Genomic DNA, 25,266 nt, shown 5'->3' on the forward strand with positions numbered 1-25,266 from the left:
ATCAAACGGAACAGCATGTGACAATTTGCATTACTGGTGCACATGCAAAAATCTGAATCGTGATGAGAGGGCTCACATAAACAGATAAAAGCAGCAGTTCAACAGTTATCTGCAAATTACCGAATGGTGAGCACGATGGTTACAGACGTTCGATTGGTTTCATATAGTACTATAGACAATGAAATGGCTAGTACACGACATCTAGATGACTTTATCCGGGGTCGAATAATTAGGAAGGTCGAAGTGCAAGGAGTGTGGCTGCAGAATTCAGTATCGTTCATAGCATCGTCCCACGTGCGTGGTCAGCCTTCAGAACGACAGGTACAGTTGTTCGAAAGACCAGTGGTGGTCGTCCACGAAAGACAACGCACAATGATGAACACTATATACTCCTACAGGACAAGAGGGACCGACACTAAACAACGAGATCCATTGCAAACCAGATGCACAGGAGTATTGGACTGTTTTCCAGACTGCCAGTACGCTGTATCCCTTTAACACCTGCCAATCGGAGACACATCGGTTACAGTGGTGCATCGAAAACAAGGACTGGACAACAGCGTAATGGAGTAAGGTACCCTTTACTGGTGAGAGTAGATTCACTCTCAGCAGCGATTCTGGACGTCAGCTAATCTGGCGAGAGGTTGGCACACGCTATCACCCCGCAAACATCACTGAAAGCGATCGATATGGCGGTCGAGGTGTTATTGCGTTATCTTGGATGGACGAACACAACTTCAGAACTGGAAGACGGTATTGTACCTGTGCATGCTACTGTACTGAGGTAATCCTTCCCCATGTGCGTCTGTTCCGAGGTGCCATTGGCCCGAGTTCGTGTTTATGGATGATAACTACACACCCCATCGAACTGCAGCTGTTGATATGCTTTCGGAAAGTGAGGACATTGTCCGTATGGATTGGCCTGCCCATCCCCACCGATCTAATCCCATCGAACACATATGGAGCGCTCTGGGGAGACACCTAGCGGTACAACCACGCCTACCAGAAAATGTTCACCAGCTGAAGATGCCGCTGACAGAGGAATGGACGATGTTACCGCAAGACCTTATCAACAACATTGTTTCTAAATATGAACAGGCGGTACAAAGCCTGCATCGACATTAGGGGCAGCCATATCTCCTAATGAAGACCACCTCTTCCCTTTTTTCCGTCTTTGGCAGTGATGCATCTGTATCATGGCAGCCAGTGCTATGTTGCCATTTTTCAAAAAAGTCCCTCTGTACCGTTTTGTTTCCTTTGTTGTGTCAGTGTTGTTTCCTTGATCATTTCTGTACCTCACGAGGTTCCTTTGCTATGCTTTTCCCATATCTAGGCTACTCCTATGAGAAGCTACAGGCGAAAACCTGACTGGTCGTTAAGTTTTGTACACCTGTGTATTACATTAGATTCCCTCCCTTTCAATAAGTTGTACTGGTCGTTAAGTTTTGTACACCTGTGTATTGCCTCCCTTTCAATAAGTTTCTCTCGCCTATACATGAAGGCTGGCACTGCCCTTATGCTTTATCGATGTTGGAGTTATAAATCGTTCTTTGCATACGTTCTACAAGATAGATCCATAACACTGAAATTTCAACTCTGTTCCTTGCACTCCCCAGTACAATATTGTATTCTTCTTCTTCTTCCCCTTGGTCTCTTGCCAATCATCTTCCCTTAACAAACTTTTCCCACTTAAAAGTACATGTACATTGTAATTTTCCTTTGCTTTCTTTATAACCTTGATCATCATTCCAATTTTCTTTTACCTTTCTTCATAGTTCTTCATGTTTGTCCTCATTGGAAGCTTAGTAGGCATGATACATCTCTTCTGCACTTGTTTGGTGAGTTCGGAATTCCTTTCCCATCGTTGATTGTGGAATATTAAGTGCCTCCTTAATTGAGGCTGTATTTTGTCAATATCAGACAGAGGCAGTGAGGATTTTTTTGTGATTTATTTCACGTTTTCAGTTGGGATAACCTGCAAATCGGCCAATGACCACATGTTTCTACAGACATCATACTCACACTCACGTACACACATAGATATTGCAAAAGAACCAAGTCTCTGGGTGCTCCACAGACAAAGTATCTCTCTTCTGCCTTGTTTACTTTTTTTTTTTTTTTTTTGCCTGAAAAAAGGGAGTTCTGTAGTGCTGCTTGGTATTTAAACTGTAACAGGGAGCTAAAGGATTTTGTAATAACAGAAAGCAAAGTGGAGGACAAATTGTTGAAACTAAACATAAGAAAAAGAAAGGATCGATGAGCAATTTGAAAGCTTATGGGATTCTTACTCTTTCCCAGATTAATCGCCTGAGGGGACATAAATTCAAATTAAGGAAAGACAGTTGTACATTAGATGTGTGGAAATTCCCTTTAGCCAGCGGTTGGTTGCTTGTGGAACACCCTTCCATCTACCTTGGAAGTTGACTGCATAAATAAATTCAAAGCTGAACTAAACAAACTTTTGGAGTGAATGGATGGGTGAAACTGGAAGGGTTTTTGTTTTTTTTGGCTGATGATATGTAAGCTTGCTTTCTTGCATCATATGCCTCTACTAATGCTAATGCTAATTTATCATCATCTTAAAGTTAATTAACAAAGTTGTTGTTTATAGCAAGCTTATATAACATCTTCTAAAAAAACAAACACCCCTTCTCATTTCACTCATACACCCGCTCCAAATGTTTGTCTAGTTCTGCCTTGAATCTGTTTACGCTATAAACTTCTACAACGACAGATGGAAGTTTGTTTCAGTAATCAACCACCCGCTGGTTAAACACAAACTTCCGCACATCTATCCTACAACCGTCTTTCCTCAATTTGAATTTATGCCCTCTCAAGCGATTATTCTGAACAAGAGGAAGAATTCCATCAGCACTGAGCATGCTCAAACCATTCAAGGCTTTATACACCTCAATCAGATCACCTCGCAGGTGCCTAGTCTCCAGACACTGTAATTTTCAGAACCTAAGCCTTTCTTCGTAAGACCAACTGTTGTTCCATTCACTAATCCTGTTGCCCTTCTCTGTACTCATTCAAACAGCTCTACATCCTTCTTAAAATGAGGCCTTTTATAAAGTACTCAAGGTGTGGCCTGACCATTGCCTTATACAAGGGATTAATCACCTCCTTATCCGTGCTAGAAAAATTCCTGTATATCATTGACATCACAACATGAGCTACTCTTGCAGACCGTCTGCACTGCTCAGAAAACTTCATATCTGCCTGGACAATTACCCGGTCCTTTTCGTTCTCTACTACTGTCAGTGTAGTACCACAGAGTTGATACGTCACTCTGGGGTTGCTGCTTCCCATATGTAGTACTTTAGATTTGTCAAGTTACACTTCATTGCCACCTCTCAGCCCATCTGCTCAACATTTCTAGATCCTGTTGCAGCAGCATACTGTCATTAGTGTCCTTAAAACCCTGCCAACCTTCATATCGTCTGCAAACGTGGACATTAAGATTGATATACCATCATTAATATCATTTATAAATACAGAAAACAACAATAGACCCAACACTGAACCCTGAGGGACTCCACTAATAACATTAGTCCAAGATGAGCACTGTCCATTGATTTCCACTCTCTGTCTTCTCCCACTCGACCATCCCTTTATCCATAGCAGCAATTTGCCTCCAATGCCACACTGCTCCAATTTGTGCAGCTGTCTTCCGTGTGCAATAGTATCAAGAGCCTTTCTAAGATCCGAATATATGATATCAAAATTATTCCCTGCATCCAGTTCCTTTGTGATCACATGATAGTATCCAATCAAATTGGACAGGCAAGACTTTCCCTTAACAAAACCATGCTGTGTCCGAGCTATAACTGAAGTCTTGTCTAGATGATCCTGCACTTTAACCAGTGCCTCCATTAATTTTCCTGGAACAGAAGTTAAACTAACAGGTTTATAATTACTTGTGTTGCCCTTTGATCCTCCTTTGTGAATTGAGGTAACATTTGCACATCTCCAGTCCATAGGTACCTTCCCCGGGTCTAACGAAGCTCTCCTAATTATGGATAAGTGTTTGCTTACTTCCTTTGCTGCCTCCTTTAATATAATTGGATAGATCCGATCCACCCCGGGTGCCTTTTTTATGTTTATCTTCAACAATTTCTCTTCCTCTTTCCCTCAGTTATTTTAAAAGCATCTAGATCACTACCAGAGTGTAATTCACCTCTGGCATTCACCTCCCTAAATAACTCCTCGTGTGTGAATGTGGATGCAATATACTCATTTAGTTTGTTAGCCACCTGAGCAGGATCATCGACAGTTGAACCATCGATATCTAGTGGACCAATCTGATTCAACCCTTTCCTTCTAGAGTTTACATAGGTAAAGAACTCTTTGCTGTTTTTCTTTGCATCCTTTGCCAAAGATTTCTCTGCCTTTGTCTACCTAATCTCCTTTGTGGCTTTGTTACAGACCAGCTTATACCTCTCGTAGGCTTCCATGGAATGAGCAGCAGCCTGGAAAACAGGGTTTTTCAGAGACTTCTGGGAGTCATTGTGGTACAAGTAAACACATGGTTTGTGTTAGGGTAGGTAAGAATAGGAACAGGTGCATGTACACTTGCGTATACACCAATGCTAGGAGTTTGGTAAATAAATTTGATGAATTTGAGGTATTACTCAAAACATCAAAGGCAGATATTGTTGGGATATCTGAGATCTGGTGTCACACAAATATAAGGAATGCAGAAATGGAATTTCGGGAATACAATATATACAGGATGGATATACAAGATAGGAAAGGAGAAGGGGGTTATACTATTAGTTAAGAAACACATAAAATCCAAGGAAGTGAAGTCAGTCGACATCGCTGGACAGTGCAATGTTGAGTCAGTTTGGTGTGCCATTTCCGGGAGTTTCCGGGGGGGAAAAACCATTCTATCATGCATGTTTTGAAAAAGGCCCATCAAACTTCCTCACTTTATCGTGAGCAATTCCCAAGTTTTTTCCACCCTCTGTAATGAGGTCAGTGATTCTACCAACTGTGCTACCCATGAGGGAAATGAACAAAGAAGTCGGGTTATTGAATAATTGCAATATTCTGGATGAAACGCCAATTATTTTTTCACCTACATTGATTATCGTCGTCAAAGATATTTTCGAAAGCTCCCACTTTTCGCTGAAGACTGGGGACACTATGGGTTATCCTTTTCTTTAGTCAATGCCCCTATTTCCTGAGTCTGCACGTGTAGCAAAGTGGTATCGTCACCATCCTTCCCAGTCGGGTTATTGAATAATTGCAATATTCTGGATGAAACGCCAATTATTTTTTCACCTACATTGATTATCGTCGTCAAAGATATTTTCGAAAGCTCCCACTTTTCGCTGAAGACTGGGGACACTATGGGTTATCCTTTTCTTTAGTCAATGCCCCTATTTCCTGAGTCTGCACGTGTAGCAAAGTGGTATCGTCACCATCCTTCCCACACTGAGTGGAAAAGGCTCAGATTCAAATCCCGTCAATGACGTAACGAAATCTCAGGGATTTTTTCACTCTGTGGTGTCAGTCTGAATATCAAAGTTTTGCTCCCTCAATCTTGGGTTTTTTTCGATCAGCAAATAGGAAAAATCTACCCGAAAACACACGCAATTCATGATCATATTTCGGGTTTCCCTAGTGAGAAATGTATTTATTTTTATCAGTCTTCCTGTTTTAATTTCCTGACTGACAGTTAAGATTATTGTTGTTATTTCTATTGTTATTTGTGTTGTTTTCTATTGGTACTGTATTTTATATTCTATTGGGCGCTTTGTTTCGTATTTAATATTATTTGTCAACCATAACTTTATTTTAAATCACTAGGGAGCAATGCTGAGCGCCTTGTCTTCACATGTGTAGCCCCTTTTTTGCTGTAGAATAAAGTGTGTCGTTTTGCTTGTCGATAAGGTAAGGGTTAATGTAAGATTTTTTGAAATTTGTGGTTTATACGCTTGTTGTGTATGCATTTTTCAGTTAAGCTTGGTTTCTGTTTTTGATGTTATTTATTGGCTCAGTTTTCGTTGGTGTCTCTTTGTGTATTATACATTATTGTTCACTGAGACTGCGTAAGAACAGCTATTGTAGTTCTTCGGCAGAAATTCAGATTTTCGGCTTTCATAATTTATAAGAAATGGCAAGTTTGTGTATGCAACGTATTACGATTATGAACCTTTCTGATGAAGTACTTCTCAAAATATTGTCTCACTTGTCAATTCAAGATCAAATAAGTGTGGGCGAAGTGAACATGAGGTTTAACAATTTAGTATGTGACACACAGCTTGTAAAAGAAACAACATTTTTTGGTACCGATAAGTTACCACTGCAAAAGTTTAAGTCATATTTCTTTCTCAACGGACGGTCATTGAATATTACGATATTGGACTTGAATAACTGTTGTTGGATTCAATCTTCTTTGTTGGAACGGTGTATAATGAAATGCAAAAATCTACGAATTTTGCACATTGTAAACTGTAACATAGAACTGCTTTCTCTCTCAAAGATTGTAGCTGGCTTGCAGGCTCTTACAAATATTTCTTCTTCTGTTTTATGTACCAATACCTTCGTTAAAAATCGAAATGTAGTATTTGACACTTTCAAAAAATTACCAGCCTCCAACTTTGGTAACATACGTAGCTTGTATCTCGAAATTGCGAATGGTGCCTGGCAGTTTGCAGTTCTACACAGTTTTCTCTCAAAATGTAGTCAGTTAAAGAGTTTGCATTTATATTTAGTGAGAGATACTTGCCCATCTTATAACCAAACTGATTATTTAAGTTTAATTGAACCATACAGTTTACCATATTTAGATAGTTTTTTGCTTACATTGGAAATGCGACCATATTTAGGCTTCTTTCAAATTCCTTCCCACACAGTTTCATTGAACAACAGTTTTTGGGAACTTGTGCGTTTGGTATTGAATGTAACAAATAAAAGCATGAAATGGAAGAAACTTTGTTGGTATATAAATGAAGAAATTGTGCCGTGTACTGAAAACATTTTAGATACAATTACAAATGTCACACATCTCTCAATTTTTAATCATATTTGTATAAATGCAAAAGATCGCATCTTCAGTAAAGTTTTACCATCTTCTGTTGAATATTTAGAACTTATCAACTTTTCCATCACTCCACAAGATTTAAACAATATAGCTATAATCGGAGGGAAAACATTATTTAGTCTTCACATTAGTGACAGTATTTGGGAATTTGACCTTAATTGTGGTATGATATCTGACTTTTTTCATGCCTGCCATAATATCACCATACTGAATTTGCTTGACTCTCACTTTACTGAAAGAAATAAACCTTGTTCTGCTATTAGTTTATTAAAATGTTTGAAACAACTTGCCCTTTCTTCATGTGCATTTAATCAACTTTGTGAGAGCAACAAAGGAAACTCCAATGGTGAAAAATACTTTTTCACTGAAAGACAGCGTGTGGGAATATCTGCTTCAGAAGAAGCTGCTGATTCATCTTTATTTTTAATTGTGGAAAATTGCAGACTCATCGAAGAGTGTGACATTAGAGGTTGTCACATCACTGGATGTTCAAATATAGTGACATGTACAGATAAAGATTTAAATCATCTTGCAAAGCTTGAGTATTTGAAAGCATTGACTCTTTTAGATCTGCCACATGTAAATTATGGGTCATTTCTATATCGTATAACAAGTCAGTGCAAATTACTAAAGATTTTGCGGCTAGGATTACTTGGAAAACAAGCACATTTTACTTGTATGGCATCTGTAATCCAAGCATTAGATGAGTCTAATTCATTAACTGACTTTGTGCTGCAACATAAAATGCTTGATCTCAATTCACGAACTTTTTGGAATGTTCTCTCTTCTGTGCATAGTTTGCACAGATTCTGTCTTGTATCCAAAAGAGAAACCACTTTGGACTCTGCTAACATAGTTTGTAATATTGCAAGAATGCACCAGCTAAAAGTGTTTCATATTCACGCACGTATCTTTAATTTTAGACAGGTTTCAAGTGCATTAAAATCTCTGAATCGTAAGAAAAAAATTGATATTGATTTTTTGATTGAACCAATTCAGTATGGGCTCCTTCTGGAACGTGTGCCTAGACAGCAAATAACAGAACTGTGTTCAATGTCATGTACCATTGCAAACAATGCGTGGCATTAGTGTGATCATTCTGGTAAAAAAAATAACTGTTGCATAATTTATAAAAACCTGCAACCAGTCATGATTTTCACTATGTAATACTGAATCAGAAAAACTTAATGTAAGATTTTCTCTTTATTCAAATAAAGACAAGATATACAAGTTGTCTTCCTTAGTTGTCAAGGAAATGCAGAATGCTGATCTTGATAGTAATCAAGATCAGTTCTATTTGATGAATGTGCAATATTGCTTTAACACATTTGCTGGTCTATATTTGAGAGATTGCATTCTATGTACTGTAATTTTCAGAATGTTCAGGAGCAACTCTTTTAAGCAGGGCACATTATATGTCAGTGAAACATTGTTTGTTTAGTTACTTTTGACCTGTATACATCAATCAGTAGCAAATGTATTAATTGTTTAAAATATTTGTTTTTCATAACATAGTTGGGTTTACAGTGCAATCTGCAAACTTACCTGTATTCGGGTATTATGCATACAAGTAATTTAAACAAAAGTGTTATAAACTGGTCGCTGTGACACATTTATTTAAATTGATTTAAAAAATTATTTTTTTCCTCAGATATGCAATGAGTGGCAATAAAGTTGCCAGACGGGTGCTGTTACAATCATGTTCGATGAGTTTGAATATAAATAGGAGTGGTATGTTGTAGTTCAAACTTCCTCCATCAGATGGTTTGTGCGGATTGTCTAGTGGGCTAATGAATATCAAAAGCAAAATTTGATATTCATTTGTTGCAGTGGTGCAACAAATGAATATCAAATTTTGCTTTAAGCTGCAAAAGTCTGCAACAGAAATGTATGAAATGTTGAAAACTTTATGGTGAAACGTTGCCATATAAGTATGTTTGAATGGTATTAGTTCAAAGACAGATGTGAGGGTGTTTGCAATGATCCAAGAAGTGGGCTTCCATCAGTCTCTCAAAATGAGTAAAGCAGTGGCGAAGTTTAGGAAATTGCTGCAAAAGATTGTCACGACTCCAGAATGTTATTGGTGAGTTGGAGACATGAATAACAAGACAATTCATCAAATTCTGCATGAAGGTCTAGGGAAAAGATCTGTGCAAAATTTGGATAAAAGTGCACTATCGTGCATACTGGCTCTGCATTTCATAGGTGGAGCCACAGCAGTATGCATTGCTGAATCTGCTTCGTGGTTGGTTTTGTTTGATTGTGTCATGCACTGGAGACTATAGCTTTGCTTGGTCACTGCATTCTGCAATGACCAATAATGCGCTGTGCTGTAGTTATGGTGTTAGGTACTTAAAAGATATATGTGTATAAACGGGACGTGCACACACACAACGGTGCCTCTGTAGCCAGGTGGGCAAGAGCAGCAGTGCGTAGCACACACTTCTTGATTAGACCGGGGTTCAAGCCCATTACCACCAAATACGGAGGGTGCAGAAAGGTCAGGGATATGGCCTTAGTTGCTAATGCTCCTAAGTAACAAACAAAAAGCAAATGAAGTGCACACACAACAGGAATCTACACAGATTTCATTAAAAAAATACAGAACCATAAACAAAAAAATATTGCAAAATAACAAAACACAAAAAAACCCACTAAACTAAAAACAGAACTATGGAGAGAAAAGGGAAATACAAAAATCATATACATACATATTGACATTTAAATGATATACAGTAAACCCCCGCTATTCGCGGGGGTTACGTTCCTGAGAAATGCCGCGAATACCGAAAACGCGAATACTGAGTAATGGCTCCCATAGTAATAAAGGGGTTCCGTTCCAAAGTATGAAATATATAAGAAAAACTAGTCTAAAATTTTGTCTTTGTATATATTATATGTACTTTCATAATATGACTATATACATAGACAATACATAGTGAAATGCAAGCATATGGCATCGAAATGAAAATAAGAAACAATTTAATATTAAATGTAATATTTATTAGAAATTTCAAACCAGCGCCTTTGCTAGCTAAAAAACTTATCCCGCCAGTGCTTTCAAGTTTCGTTAAAGTGTTGATAAAGGAGTTTTGCCTTTTCACGAATGATGAGTGAACTTAACGGAATTTTATTTTGAGTTCGGTCTTCTATCCACAGATTTAAAGTTTTTTCCATTTTTTCTAATTTAACATCACGAGTTACAGAGCAAATTTTTGAAGCAATTAGCGCGTTTTCACGTACACTACGGCGGATTTTTTCTTCCGATTTTTTGATTGATCATACCATTGACTCATTGATTTTATAATGTTTTTCCACTAAGGAGACACTTTCACCATTAGAAATTTTGTCTAATAACTCAATTTTATTCGCTAATGTCATCACCTTCTTTGATCTTTTCACATTTCCTTTGTTATTCGTAGCCATATTTTTGTACGGGTTAGGAAGAACTTGTCCACAATAAAGTCACTTTCTTCCGTTAAAACACTCGAGAAAGTCTGTTTTATATTGCAAAACGGTAGATTTATCATTTTTGTAAGCATATCAATTTATAAATTGATAAATTTATTCAATTTATAAGCATATAAATTAAAAGCAAACGACGAAACCTTCCATGACAAGCGCATAACACATACTGAACAAGGATTGGCGAGAAACTTCCACGCTCGCGATTTTGTCACCCCTCTCCCCCCACCCACTGAGCGCTGTTTTGACCGGGAAAGATAATTTTAGCTACTCCCATGTTTTTTTTTTTTTTTTTTTATGGCGGAAAATTTTCACGGCGCTTTAAAATTAACATTTTTTTTTAGGTTTCATTTTATATTAAATCGCCGACCGCGAATACGCGAAACTGCGAATACAGATACCGCGAATAGCGGGGGTTTACTGTATACAGAAATACACACAAAGTTTGAAAAAAAAAATGGATATAACTAGTGACTGCACGACTGCCAGTTGTCTAGAAAAAAATACATACAGAAAATATAAAAGGAGCACAAACATTGCACAATGATACTCCTTAACATGGGTATTATTGTGCAATATGTGAGCATATTACTGTACTTATCTTAGAAGTTAGTGCAGAAGCAGTCGTGTCATCACTAGTTCCAGTAAATTTCTGTTATTGGTGTGGTGGGATTTCTGAAGTTGTGACCATAAAGAGATTCGTCAACCTGCGCCACTTCACTGGGACCTCCCAGCTGAATTTGCTCAGTCGGTAACTTCAGTAAGCATACATCTTGGAAATACTGGTAGTAATCAATAGCCGTGTGTTTACTTACAGAAATGAAATCTGCAACTGTTGTTGAGCTGTAACAACAAAAATACAAAAGCATCAGAAATTTGCAGGTGAAATCTTGCACCCTTCGAAAGGTCCTGAGATGTTTTGTAGGCTGATTTTGTCTTCACTCGAATCACACTGAAATTTTCATAGATATATCACGCATGAATCATTATCCTTTACAAACTCCATTAATCTGAAAATATGCATGCTACCAAACAGCAAGAAACAACGTGTGCGCTGATGCCCCTGTGTTCATGATGCAATAGAACAAAACCAATCGAGAAGCAGGTTCATCAAAGTATTATAGCACTGTGGCATCACCCACTAAGTAGGCAGAGCCAGTATGCATGATGGTATACTTTTACCAAAATTTGTACTTTGTAGCCTCAGAGATAAGCAGAAGCAACGAAGAGTGTTGTTTCGGTACGGCCCACAGAGAGAGCATCACAGTAAACAGTGGACTTAAATCACCTTCAGGGTCCAAAAAAGTTTTATTTACAGAAGTCTGGGATCAAGACTATGATCATATTTTTTTGGCAAGCAATTTTTACCTGAAGGGGAAAGAGTCAATGCTGCCTTTTACGTAGAGGTGCTTCAAAAACTATTGAAGTGCATTTCCCGTGCTGCAATGTCGAGATAACAGGCAGCTGGTTTTTATTGCATGACAGTGCCCCCACCCATTCCACATCTGTTGTGAAAACATTTCTAATGAAGCAGTGCATTGTACAGATCAACCATCCACTCTGCGTTCCCGATCTAGCACTCCAGAACTGCTTCCTCTTGTCCAAGGTGGAAACTGCCCTTAAAGGAAAGATTTCAACATGTTGAGGACACAAATTAAAATGTAACTGCCAAACCAAACATCTTTGGATGCCTTTGCTGACTCTTTTCCGAAGTTTTTAGAACTGTGTAATAAGTGCATTCAATGAGGTAGTGATTGCTTTGAATAAAAATAATTTTTGAGCTCCTTCACTTAGTATTCTTTTCATTCCACCAGTCCTGGAACTTTATTACTACACCTTGTAATGTCGAATCATACAGGTGGTTGTCAGACTGTTTTCTGTTTATTCAAATAAAGACGAGATATCTCGTCTTTATATATAAGTTTTTTTGCTTAGTTGTCAAGGAAATACAGGAAATACAGATCGGCTCTTTGGTAAATGTGTGATATTGCATTAATTATCAAAAATAATGAGTTTACACCAAAATCTGCAATGTTATAACAGGGAGTAAAACAAGACTACTCAAGATCACTTGTTTGACTTCTCACTCTGTAGTAATGTTGTGAAAGGAAGTCCATTGTGTGACCTTGAGTTGCCCATTTTTCTCCCCACTATAATAGTGGCATATGATTCAAGAAACCAAGTTTTTCCACAACAGATAGAAGCCTATTCCAACAATCAACCCCATCAAAGCAACCTTCAACACATCTGTCCTGCAACCATCCTTCCTCAACTTGAATTTATGCCAACTCATGTGTATTCTCAGGAAGAAGAATGCCATTAACATTTATCTTACTCAGTCCCTTGAATGTATTGAGTAAGATAAATGTTAATGGCATTCTTAGACACCTCTATTAGATCTCCCTGTAGGTGCCTAGTCCTGCAAATTGCAGATGCTGCAATTTGAAGGACTGAAGCTTTCTAGTTAAGAGCACCCTCCTTTTGTTCCCTTCTCTGCGCCCATTCCAGCAGGTCTACATCCTTCCTAAAGTGAGGCTTCCAGGCCTGTATACAGTACTCAAAATGTGGCCTAACCATCAAATACACTGGTATTCAAAGAAAGTGCATCACCTAGGAATTTCACATTTCTAACCCTTTTTTTGCAATGGTATGTTACATTAATGACTAGCATAGCAAGTAGAAATATAAACAAAAGATATATATTAATAGTTAAGACAAAGCCAAGTAAATTGACGGGTGCTGTCAGAATATTCCAAAATGAGCATTTGCAACCTTTATACAACAATGTCGTTTTGGCAAACACGACAATTGTGGCTGAAATGTTATCAGAAGCCCTCAATTTGCTTCAGTTTGTCATTTTAAGTGGAAAACAAAATGAAAGGTTCACCAGGTGCAAACTAATATTTACTTGAACCACCTCTGGCCCTGATGACAGCAGCACACCGTCAAGGCATTGACAGGATCAATTTCTGAAGATAATAAACTGATATTTCATGGTTCCAAACGTGAATTATAGTTTCCTGAAGTTCACGAAGGGTTTTTGGTTTCTTTCTGGCAACTGCAGATTCCACAATGCCAATAGTTCTCTATAGGATTCAGGTCCGGGCTGTTTCCTGACCAGCTAAGAGTTGTAATGGACCGTTCTTCCAACCATTTTTTCACCTGTAACAAATGTAAACACATTACTGTTGAACCTCTATTGCAGAAATGAGGCTAAAGTACCTGCAGAAGTGCCTGCTTGCACTTTTTGCCCAGTGACAAGGAACAGAGTCGTCCTGAAAGATGTAGTTACTTGGCAGGTTGAAATGGTCTCTAATGGTTGTCAGCGATTTACCTTCCAATATAGCCAGGTATCCATTGGCATTTACGGAACCTTTTATAAACTGCAGGTGACCTACTCTGTGATACAAAATGCACCCCCATATCATTTGGCTGATGGTGAATTTCACTGTAACACCATATTGTCTGGATGGTATTCTTCACCATGTCTAGGGGGAATCATTTGTCGGTAATGATTCAATATCGAGTACAGCCACCAAAAATGGCAGCAAGGAGAGTAGGGGGAAAGCAATGATTGACGGGTTGTGACTCCGCCCACTCACTGCGTTCCCCCTCCTCTCCTAGCCCGGTGGATTTGAAATGACACGTGGACGGCACTTGGCACAGCAACAAATATGGCAGCTGAAAACAAATGAAGAAAAAGCAATTTTTAAAAAACCAAGAAACAAAAATTTACACGAAATGCAATCACTGATTCTTCTCGCCCATACACAACTAGACTATTTCGCGAGCATTAACAAATATAATTTCTGATGCCAGTGAACACATAAATGCTTTTTTTTTTTTTTTTTTTTTTTAATTTTTGGTGGGGGCTGCCACCCCCTAATCCCCATTATTTTCCCTCCACAAAATTGGAGCTGAAAAAGAAAAGGTAATTTAAGGGTAAATAGAACTAACGAAAAGCAACGGCAAATCAACATTTGAAAAAAAACATAAATGCACGTTTTTCTAGGCTACTTTATGAGCGTTAACAATGAGAAAGACTGAAAACAAGAAAAATAAAACATAATTTGAGGGGAAATTTTACAAAACAGAAATGCGCGTTTTTCTGTGCTATTTCTATGAAAAACATAAATGCACTTATTTCTATGCTATTTTACATGCATTAACAATGAGAAAGGCTGAAAAGCAAACGAAAAGGTAATTTTAGGGGAAATTTTACGAAACAAACAAAAATGCACGTTTTTCTATGAAAAACATAAATGCACGTTTTTTTATGAAAAACATAAATACACGTTTTTCTATGCTATTTTACGAGCATTAACAATGAGAAAGGCTGAAAAGAAGAAAAGGTAATTTTATGGGAAATTTTACGAAACAAACAAAAATGTTTCTATGAAAAACATAAATGCACGTTTTTCTATGCTATTTTATGAGCATTAACAGTGAGAAAGGCTGAAAAAGAAAAGGTAATTTTAGGGGAAATTTGACGAAACAAACAAAAACGCACGTTTTTCTATGCTATTTCTATGAAAAACAATCAGATTGAACTGAGACAGAAAAACCACTCGCCTCATCGGTCGGGTGACCTTGTTCAATCCTCGGTTTCAGGTTTATACACTAAGCTCACAGCTTCCATAGTTAAATCGCTGCTGCCGGAATGTTTCCTTCGCCACATATATTCTTCGAGGTAGGAGTCGAACTGATCATTTACTTTGCTTAATGACAGTTGCCGTTTAATAGCACTCCATGTTCCCTCGATTTTGTTAGTGTTTGCCCATTTCCTGTGAAAAATACCTGTGACAAAGGAGATTTCAAGGCAGCAAGCAACAGGCACCAGCACAAATCAAGAACTGACCAAAATGTGATTACGCAATCGTAATCAGCCAATCACAGAGTTAAGTTACTTTATTTTTTACTTTTTTTTCTTGGGGCTCCAGCCCCCACACCCCCGGAATTATTCAGCCGAGAACAATACCAATAAACAATAGTTCATTTTTTAAAATTTTTCAGTTTCGTAACCCAGAAAAACCTCAACGTGCCTCGTGTTGCCTTTCATCAGTCGACATTTCAAAATTATTATTTTTTTTTCCCACAGACCCCCATTTAAGTGGGGGGTTCAGCCCCCTCACCCACTAGTTTAATTTCACCTTTAAATTCGGATAAGTATGATTTTTTTTTTTAATTACGAATGTAATTGAGACCGATCATTAAACCGCAACCACGTGATATCAAAACACCACAAATAACAGGTGCGGCACAAGGTGACACGCACTGCATGGCACCCGTGTCAGTTGTGATCGTCTAGACGTAAGTTGACTCCGCCCACTGGGTGGAGCTGGCTGAGCCGTTCTCATTGGCTGTGCCCGATACTGAATCTCGACCCATTTGTCTCCCTTCGAGCGATGCATGTTGAATTTCTTCTCATCCGAGAAAATAACTGCCTTTCACTGCTTGGTGGTCCATTTGACATGCTCCTTGCACCAAATTAATCAGACCTTTTTCGTTTTTTGTGTGAGGAGGGGCTTAGGATGACGGGCTACAAGTACAATTTTGAAGAGGCATCTTCTGACCGTTACTGCACTTGCTACCACTCCTGTATGTTCTTCCCATTCTCTTTTCAGCTCAGACAAAGAGGCTTTACGGTTTTTAAGGCACAAGTGCTTCAAAACGTGGTCTTGGTTAGAGCACTGCCAAGTTGTTAATTTTTTTGACAATTAATGCAATACTGCACATTCATTACATAATATACAATCGTGTTCAAAGAAAGTGCACCAACCCTTAAAATTGTAGTTTTTGTCCGAATAACGCATGTATATGGCAGTATTTCTTACAGATTACAGCAGATGAGATTGACGTGTAGGTGCTGATGTAATATTGCACCAGCTGTTACTTTTAGCTATAGCATGGAGAAAAGTCACAGACTACTTGGGGGGGTGGTCACTTCTTTGGCTTCCCACTAATGCTGTGGAAGAAAAAAAACCTGAGTGATCTTGAATTTCCTGTTGTTTTTCTTCCTGCTATAACATCAATACATTAGAAATATGGAATGGTTTCAACTACAAACCCAGGATTATTAAGAAGAGATGATGCATAGTTTTGAATGCCATGCCTAATTTTTGACATCTCGCAGTGGCACTTTGCAACTCTTTCATGCACTTATTGTGCAATACATTGCACAATAAGTGCTCCATCTTGCTTACATTACATCTTCCTTCTAGAGCAGTGGTCTTTCGACATCTACAGAACCCTTGTCTTTAAATATTATTTCTTTCGAATCCTACTCAGTTATGTTTTTATGTACATAAATTACTTAATTTTTAGAATCATAATATGAACTTTACTGAAGCATTAATGATTATTATAATGGTGAGGAGAGGTAGAAAGGGAAATATAATTATGAAAAAAACAAAAATTATAATTTTTGCGAAACTTCTGAAAATGTCTCACGGAACCCAGTATGCATGATGGTATTGGTTTCGAATATCACTGTTATAGAGCAACATTAAACATACTTATGTGTTTAATCAAGATGTTCATCTTTTCTTGATTGTATAAGAAATTTTAAAAAAAGTAGATAAATGTTTTTGACCAATCTTTAGTTTGTCTTGGAATGTACTGCACAAAACACTTGTTTTTCTATTGATGTAGTTTGGCTAAAAATAACCTTACATATTAGTGCTGGAGCCAATTTTTGACTTTTCTGTTCTATTTGATGAATGTGCCATATTGCATTAATTGCCAAAAACATTTTACACCAAACCCAGCAATGCTTATAGGACAGAGAAAAAGAACAGACTACTTATTATTTAGAATTTTAACTTGAGGAATATTTGCAACTGCATTTTTTTTTTTTTTTTTTCAATTTTTGGTCATCTTATTGTAATACTCGTATTGTAAATCTTGAAATTTCTGCGCCTTTTTGGGATCACCATTTAGTATTCTGGGTTAAGCCAATCAGTATTATATCAAAGAATGAGGCAATAGGCACAGTTACCAGACCTTCAAACAATAGGTGGACAGATCCTCCCTTTTTCCTATTTTATTGTCTGCTTTTCACATCCTCCAACTTTCCTTTATAGCACTACGTTGATGACTACATGTCAGTTGTAATGTTATACAATGTGAGCTTGGATGCCACCATCACTACATAATGTACTTCTGCTATGATTTGTTAGATGAGAGTGTTTTCTGCTTGTTATTGTTGCAGTGGCTAATGAATACAAAGTAATGCAATTTTCTGATAATATGGAATTAAAGCATCCATGTTTTTATGAAAGGCAGACTGGAAATGAAATGTTCGGTTTGCAGTTGTTATTTTTTATTGTAAATAAACTCTAGGAAAAGGACACTGCCTCTGCATGCGAAAGTTGCTTTTATATCAGATGATGACAAGCCAGTTGGTGAGATGAAGGCTTTGGGATGCAACTTACAAAAGGCACAAAGTGTTTAACTATAAATAATTTACACCTACACTTGGTTACTGTACACCCAATGACATACATTCTCTACTTCATACCATTTGTGTGAATATACATATATCTGTGAGGTATGAGTTAGAAGATAACTTAGTCTTAAATGTGTCTACAGTAATGTCGGGAGTATTGTCGATAAAATGACTGAATTTGAACTCCTGGTTAGGACAACTAATGCTGACAAAATAGGGCTGACAGAAACATGGTGCCACGCAGAAGTTGTGGGTGACAAGTTCTACTATGGTATGTCTAATGTGATTAGAAAAGAGGAAAGATAGACTGGGATGGTGGGGTCATGCTTATCAAAAGCAGCCTAAGCACGAAAAGAGCTTACTGAGTCTGAAGTGAGGTCTTCTAGCATAGAATCTGTGGTGTGAGTTCAATGTAAGCAAATGTATAATGAGAGTGAGCTACAGACTGGAAGATTGTGAGGAGTATGACAAGAGTTTATATGCAGATGGAATGGGTAAGCAAGTGTGAATATCATTATAGATGACTTCAGTCTGCTCCAGATTGATTGTAATAACTGTGGTGGAAACTCACCATGGGGAAAAACTTTTAAATAAACTAGATTATTATTTGTGCCGGCATGTTAGAGAAAGTACTGGATGAGAATATTCTTGACCTCATTACTCGTGAATCACAGAGCTAAACGTATATGAACCATTCGGGTAGTGAATCGTCAGTTGGAAGATGAAAGATGTTGCAGCAGTTAGAGGTAAAGGCAGGTTTTAACTTCAGAAGAGGGGACTTTGACAGTTTAAGGTGCTATGTGGTATCTGATAACTGGATGGGTTGCAGAGTGAGGGCAAATACATTTGAATTATGGAACATTTTAAAGCAAAAATCACAGAAGCTGCAAATTCAATATATGCATATCATTAAGAAAATATTGCAGGGGTGGGGAAGCTGAAATGGATGGCTGCAGAGCTGGCCGGTCAAATAGATCAGAAAAAGATGGCATGGGATAGTTACAATGTAATGAAAAGTATTGAACCCTACAACAGGTACAAGTTGATCTGTAATAATACCACAAATAAGGTTAGGGAGGCCAAGGCTGCATATGGGAAAGCCTTGGCTAAGAGAGCAAAGAATGGGGACAAGGAATTTTTCACGTGTGTGATAAACAATGAAGAAGAAATAATAAGGTTGGACCCTTGTGTGCTGGGTGTGAGAAAGTCTTGGATAACCCAGCTGATGTTGTGGATGAATTGAATGGGTACTTTGCATCTGTCTTTATCTTTTTTTTTTTTTTTTTTTTTGTCACTAAAAATAGTCATTAGATTTAATAAAATGAGCAGTTATTATACTTAACTTTTCTATTTTATGTTGATAACATTAAATAGGAACATGAAACGTTTAATCTCTGCCAAATCGAAGTTTGTTGTTCTTTATGATTACATTTTTTTTTTTTTTTTTTTCCTCTTCATTTATTTTTATTTTTATGTGAAGTCTCCTTCACATTACCACCTGCATATCACTTGTAAATTGATGCCTTATAAATTCATTAGGGAAATAAAAGTCACCATTGACCTGCATATAGTATTTTGTTTGGTATTATACATAGCACAAAACTCATATGCCAATCCCTCACTCCTTTTTGTAGAATTGTAAAAATGTGATGAAGCAGCAATGCTCCAATTTTACCCACCCCACTCCAGAGGAGGGAACTTTGCGAGTTTAATGTGCTGTGTGACATCTGTTAATTGGGTGAATTGTAGAGTGAGAGCATATACATTTGAATTATGGAATACTTTTAAAGCAAAAATCACATAAGCCGTGAATGCATACACATCATTAAGAAAATATTGCAGGGTGAGGATGCTGAAATGGATGACTGCAGAGCTGACCGGTCAAATAGATCAGAAAAAGATATCATGGAATTGTTACAGAGTGACGAAAAGTACCAAATCCTATGACAGGTACAAGTTGATCTGTAATAATACCACAAATAAGGTTAGAGAGCCAAAGCCTGTCGAAACATCAGTTTTTACTGCCGTGGTGTGCACTATCTCTAACATAAGATACTTTTGTGACACTTTCCCGGAATGCAAATGCACTGGGGTTAGCCGATTTACTGTTAGTGACCATGAACTCTACCAAAATTTCTTTTATTTTCAATGATAATTCTTACATAAGTGAGTAGTGGGCTTTGAGAAACTTATGGATAGCGAAAAATAGCAATTGTGATGAAAAGAAATGTTTTGCTATATGATAAACTGTATTTGATTAGACACAATGTAGAAACATAAATGATGTGTACTCTCTTGGGGCCATTCATATTTCACGTCGCAAAGCAAAAAATATATATATACAGGGTGTCTCAAAAATATTGGTGCAAACGTTTAGGGGAGGTAGGTAACATCTAAAGGAATGTGAATTGCATAGGAACCCATAACCGGAAACATCACCGTAAGTCGGTACACGGTGCTGTTCATCAGTTCGTGAGAGGGAAATTTTCTGGTTTACTCATTCAAGCAGTAGTCGCCGCACGAAGAGCATGCATCGATATACGAACTGTGAGCTGGCAGACATGTACCTAGTGTATGGATTAGCAGAGGGCAATGGACGAGCCGCTCAATGAATTTATGGAGAACGCTTCCCAGACAGACATGTACCAGACCACCGTTTGTTTGCTTGTGTGCATCACAATTTTGTGCGATTATGGGTCATTTAGAGGTAACAGGAGTAGTGCAGGCAGACCATGTTCGACGCAAACTCCTGCTATGGAAGAAAGTGTGTTGAATGCTGTCCAGGATAATCCTACTACCAGCACACGTGCTGTTGCCTCCGCCTTAGGAGTGTCTTGTTGCAGTGTACAGCGTGTCTGGCATGACGATTCCTTACACCCCCTTTCATCTCCATGGGGTTCAGTTACTGCTCCCCCAAGATCATCCTGCACGTGTGGCTTTTGCGCAATGGTTTCTCCAAGAAAGTTTTCAAGGGTTGAATTTTCCAACCTATGTTTTGGTCACGGATGAGGCTTATTCAATCAGCACAATGCTCATGTGTGGGCTCACGACAACCCACACGGTGTGCACCCCCATGCAGTACAACATCGCTTTGCAATAAATGTGTGGGCAGGTATGGTTGGTGACTGCTTAGTCGGCCCATACCTGTTACCATCCCGCATGAACTTCGCTAAATATTGGATCTTTCTTGAACATATCAGAGTTATTTGACGATGTTCCAGCAACCAGAAATGTGAGACGCAACATTTGGTTTCAACATGATGGGCGCATGCCCATTATGGAAGGTATGCTTGTGACCATTTGAACAGGTGTTTTGGGCGTCGATGGATTGGCCGTGGTGGACCCGTTGCCTGGCCCCCACGCTCACCTGATTTATCGAGTCTTGATTTCTTTCTGTGGGGGGCCCTCAAATCTGTCATGTATGAATCGCCTGTGGAGACGGAAATGGATCTCGTGGCAAGACTTCTGCGCTGCTGCTACTGTCAAAGAAACTCCGAGTGTGTTCGACCATGTCCGCCAATCAATCTATGATACGTCGGTGTCATGCATGCATCGCGTCTCATGTTGGCACCTTCGAGCATCTGTTGTAACATCATGAAATGCATCCATCTCGTACTCCATTGTTAATATTATGTCAAATAAATGTTTGCCACTAATTACTGTCTTGTGTCGTTTCTGCTTCTTGTGCCTCTGCTACTACTTTCCCGTGATGTTCCGGTTATGGGTTCCTATGTGATTCACCTACCTCCCCTAAACGTTTGTACCAATATTTTTGAGACATCCTGTATAAAGTATATTTTATGTAGAAAGTGCGAAGAAGAAGTTTGGTTTAAACCTATTGAATTTACGGTATACACTGCGAGTTCGACTAAATGGATATAGAATGTAGCAATATATGGTATGAAAGAGAAGAAGAAATAGAGAGGAAATTAAAAATAAAAAATAAGATGCAAAAAGGTAACCAAAATAAGATTACATTGTGGTGTTTTTTCACAATTTCAGTGTCATCAGAGGTCATCCACAGAAATTATGAGAAAGACAGCATTGTTCTTGCTTCTGTTTTCCGACATGTTCTGTATGCTATGGTACACATGTGCTGTATCCACATGTTGAGAAAGAAATTTTTTAATATTGGTGGTAAGAATAAGGTCTAATAGATTGTGCCAATAAATGTAGTTGTATTACGTGGTGCATACAGATCATGGATGACCTTACAGAAGCAAGTGAAAGGAATTGAAAAAACTAAGGTAGTGAATATCGGAATAGGCAGAAAAAAAGGGACTTACCATTACTTTGTAAAACTGACCGAATAACCAAGATGGTGGCTTGCTGGTATATTTATGTGTAGGTATGCTAGCAGCTCCTAGTGTTAGAAGATGGTGGGGTGGGGAAAGTATATTGAAATGAAATGTGTGGTGATGAACGCTGTTAAATACATGGTGCCCAAACTGCCCAGGATAGTTGAGAGATATAATAGCATACAAAAAGTAACAGTGAAAAGCAGCTAAACTTTGTTAAGGCGAAAAATAGATTGTGTAAAATAAGAGGGTAGTGTCCCGCATATCGCGTTCGGTTAACTAATGGCTCATGGGACATAAGAAGTAGTGGCTAGTAAACAGAAAGATGAATGAAGTAGAGATAAGTAGTTGGGCTCGGGTAGTTCGGGGTTGCAAACCCATTCCTATAGTTAGGACCCTGAATGAAGGTCTGGGAGTGAGTGCATCATGTATTTAAGGTCAGTTGTGTGAAAAATATGGTGGGTATATAATGAAAAAAATAAAAATAAAATATAATTAAATTATATACATGTTTAATACAGGCATACCTCGAATAACGAATAGGATGCGTTCCACGAAATTACTTCGTTAAGCGAAACTTCGTTTTCAGAGGTAAAAATACTATGGCCAGAATAGGGATATGTTCCTACGTAAAGAAAATGAAAAGTTTTTTTTTCAAACAAAGAAAAGTTTTATTAAATAAACAGTCAACTTACATACAAAGTGAAATCAAATTTTAAAATACGAGTCTAAAGTTGATTGTTTATGCTCTTTTTCTCTTTCATTTAACAATTGCCTATACGGAGTTATTGCATTTAACACTGATCGCTTAACAATAAGCGATCCTAAATCAGGATCATTTTCACTAAAAAAACTTAAAACGTTTTCAATGTCATTTAAGCACCTTTTTAAATCTTTGGTTGTTAACACTTGTTCGGCAGGAACTTCTTTAACTTCGTCTTCATTATCTTTGTCTTCGTTGCTAACAAGGTTTTCTAAATCTTCCACTGAAAAACCATCATCTTCTGCATTCAATAAATTTCTAACATCCTCTTCATCGACATTTTCGAAACCTATTGATTGAGCCATCTGGATAACTTCATTTCTAATTTCTTGGATGTTATTTTCTTCTTCTAGTACAACTTCTGGCCATATTTTGGGCCAAACTCCATTTAAGCATTTCTTAGTGACTTCTTTCCAAGAACTATCAATGTTTTCAATTGTGTTTTTAATGGTGTGGTTTTTCCAAAAAGTTTTAACTGTCATTTCCTCTTTATCCTCTAGTTCAGTTAAACTGCTTAATGCTCGACGCAGATAATAAGCTTTAAATGATGCTATTACTCCCTGATCCAATGGTTGAATCAGGGAAGTTGTTTGCTGGAAGAAACACAACTTTGACAGGAATGCATGTGTCCAACGTGTTAAGATCAGTAGGATGTCCCGGAGCATTGTCTAACAACAAAAGAGCTTTTTCTTCAAAGTTGTTTTTTTTTTTTTTTTTTTTTTTTTTTGACAATACCGTTTTACTTCAGGACAAAAGTGGTTAACAAACCAATCAGTAAATAATTCCTTGGTAACCCACGCTTTTTTATTTGCTTTCCATATTACAGGTAAATTCATTTTTATGTTACCTTTTAACGCGCTCAGATTTTCTGAATGGTAAACTAATAACAATTTTAATTTTAATTTATAATCGCCAGAGGCATTTGATCCAAAGAGTAACGTTAAACGGTCTTTGGCTGCTTTGAACCCAGCAGCTGATTTTTCTTCAATAGAAATGAAGCTTTTTGTTGGTAGCCGTTTCCAGAACAAACCGCTTTCGTCAACATTGAACACCAAATTTGGAAAATTTTCACGTTCAATTATTTCCTTTAGTTTTTCTGGAAACTTATTTGCAGCTTCTCCTGTTAATTTTACACTATGAATCCTGGCCCGTTTTTTAAATTTCTCGAACCAACCACGAGAAGCCCCAAAGGTTTCCGTAATTTCTTCAGTTTGTTTAGATTTCAGGTGATTAAACTGGAATATTTTTTTTTATGTTAAATGGGGCTTGAAATTACCGACTTCGTTATATCGAAGCTTCGTTATCAGAGGTAACGTTAACCGAGGTATGCCTGTACATTGTGTTAGGCCAATTGGTGGGTACAAGTTTTCTAAACTGTAAGACACCACAGAGGCCTAGTGTATTGTATATACACTATTTACAAACTTGATGTATATGTGTTTTTTGTTATCGATTAATGATTATGCTATCTATATTGAAGCCCCATAGTTTTTTATGCTTCACGATGTTAAGGGCTTTACAGAAGTGGTAGCCAAGATATGCTGTAGGAAAATGGTTGTTTATTAGTTTTTTGTATAGCATCTTGATGTTATTGATAGTTATTTCCTTATTGCTGCAGATGGTTGCTGTTCTGATGCTTTGATGATTGCTATGCTATTCTGATGATGATTCTGAGGGACACTACCCCTTACTTTACCCGATCTATTTTTTGCCTTAACAAAGTTTAGCTGCTTTTCACTGCTACTTTGTATGCTATTATATCTTTCAACTATCCTGGGCAGTTTGGGCACCATGTATTTAGCAGCATTCATCACCACATATTTCATTTCAATTTATATAGACACCATACCATATATATATATATTTTTTTTCCACACCATCTTCTAACGCTAGGAGCCGCTAGTGTACCTACACATAAATATACCAGCATGCCGCCATCTTGATCATTTGGTCAGTTTTACAAGGAACTACATTTATTGGCACAATCTATTGGACCTTATTCTTACTGCAAATCTTAAATAATTTCGTTCTCAACACGTGGATACACCACACATGTACCATAGCATGCAGAACATGTCGGAAACAGAAGCAAGAACATTGCTGTCTTTCTCATAATTTCTGTGGATGACTTCTGATGATGACACTGAAATTGTGAGAAACACCACAATGTAATCTTATTTTGGTTGCCTTTTCACATCTTATTTTTATTTTTAATTTCCTGTCTATTTCTTCTTCTTTT

General features: G+C 37.7%; 2 protein-coding genes across 2 annotated transcripts in view; both read left to right on the top strand.

The window, feature by feature from the left end:
• The first annotated feature begins 5,817 nt into the window (after positions 1 to 5,817).
• The window catches only part of RpS19a (Ribosomal protein S19a), a 40,050-nt gene continuing 20,601 nt past the window's right edge, over positions 5,818 to 25,266 (top strand). Inside the window, exon 1 of the mRNA XM_090382151.1 lies at positions 5,818 to 5,901. The gene's annotated coding sequence lies outside the window, so the exon portion shown is untranslated. The remainder of the gene's footprint in view (positions 5,902 to 25,266) is intronic.
• LOC150080105 (F-box/LRR-repeat protein 18-like) lies at positions 6,158 to 8,143 on the top strand. The gene has a single exon (XM_090381675.1). It carries the CDS (start codon positions 6,158 to 6,160, stop codon positions 8,141 to 8,143), a length of 1,986 nt encoding a protein of 661 aa, XP_090237801.1.

The sequence above is a fragment of the Mastigoproctus giganteus genome, chromosome 9, assembly GCF_048544385.1.
Source record: "Mastigoproctus giganteus isolate SK-2022 chromosome 9, ASM4854438v1, whole genome shotgun sequence".
Lineage (NCBI taxonomy): Eukaryota > Metazoa > Arthropoda > Arachnida > Uropygi > Thelyphonidae > Mastigoproctus > Mastigoproctus giganteus.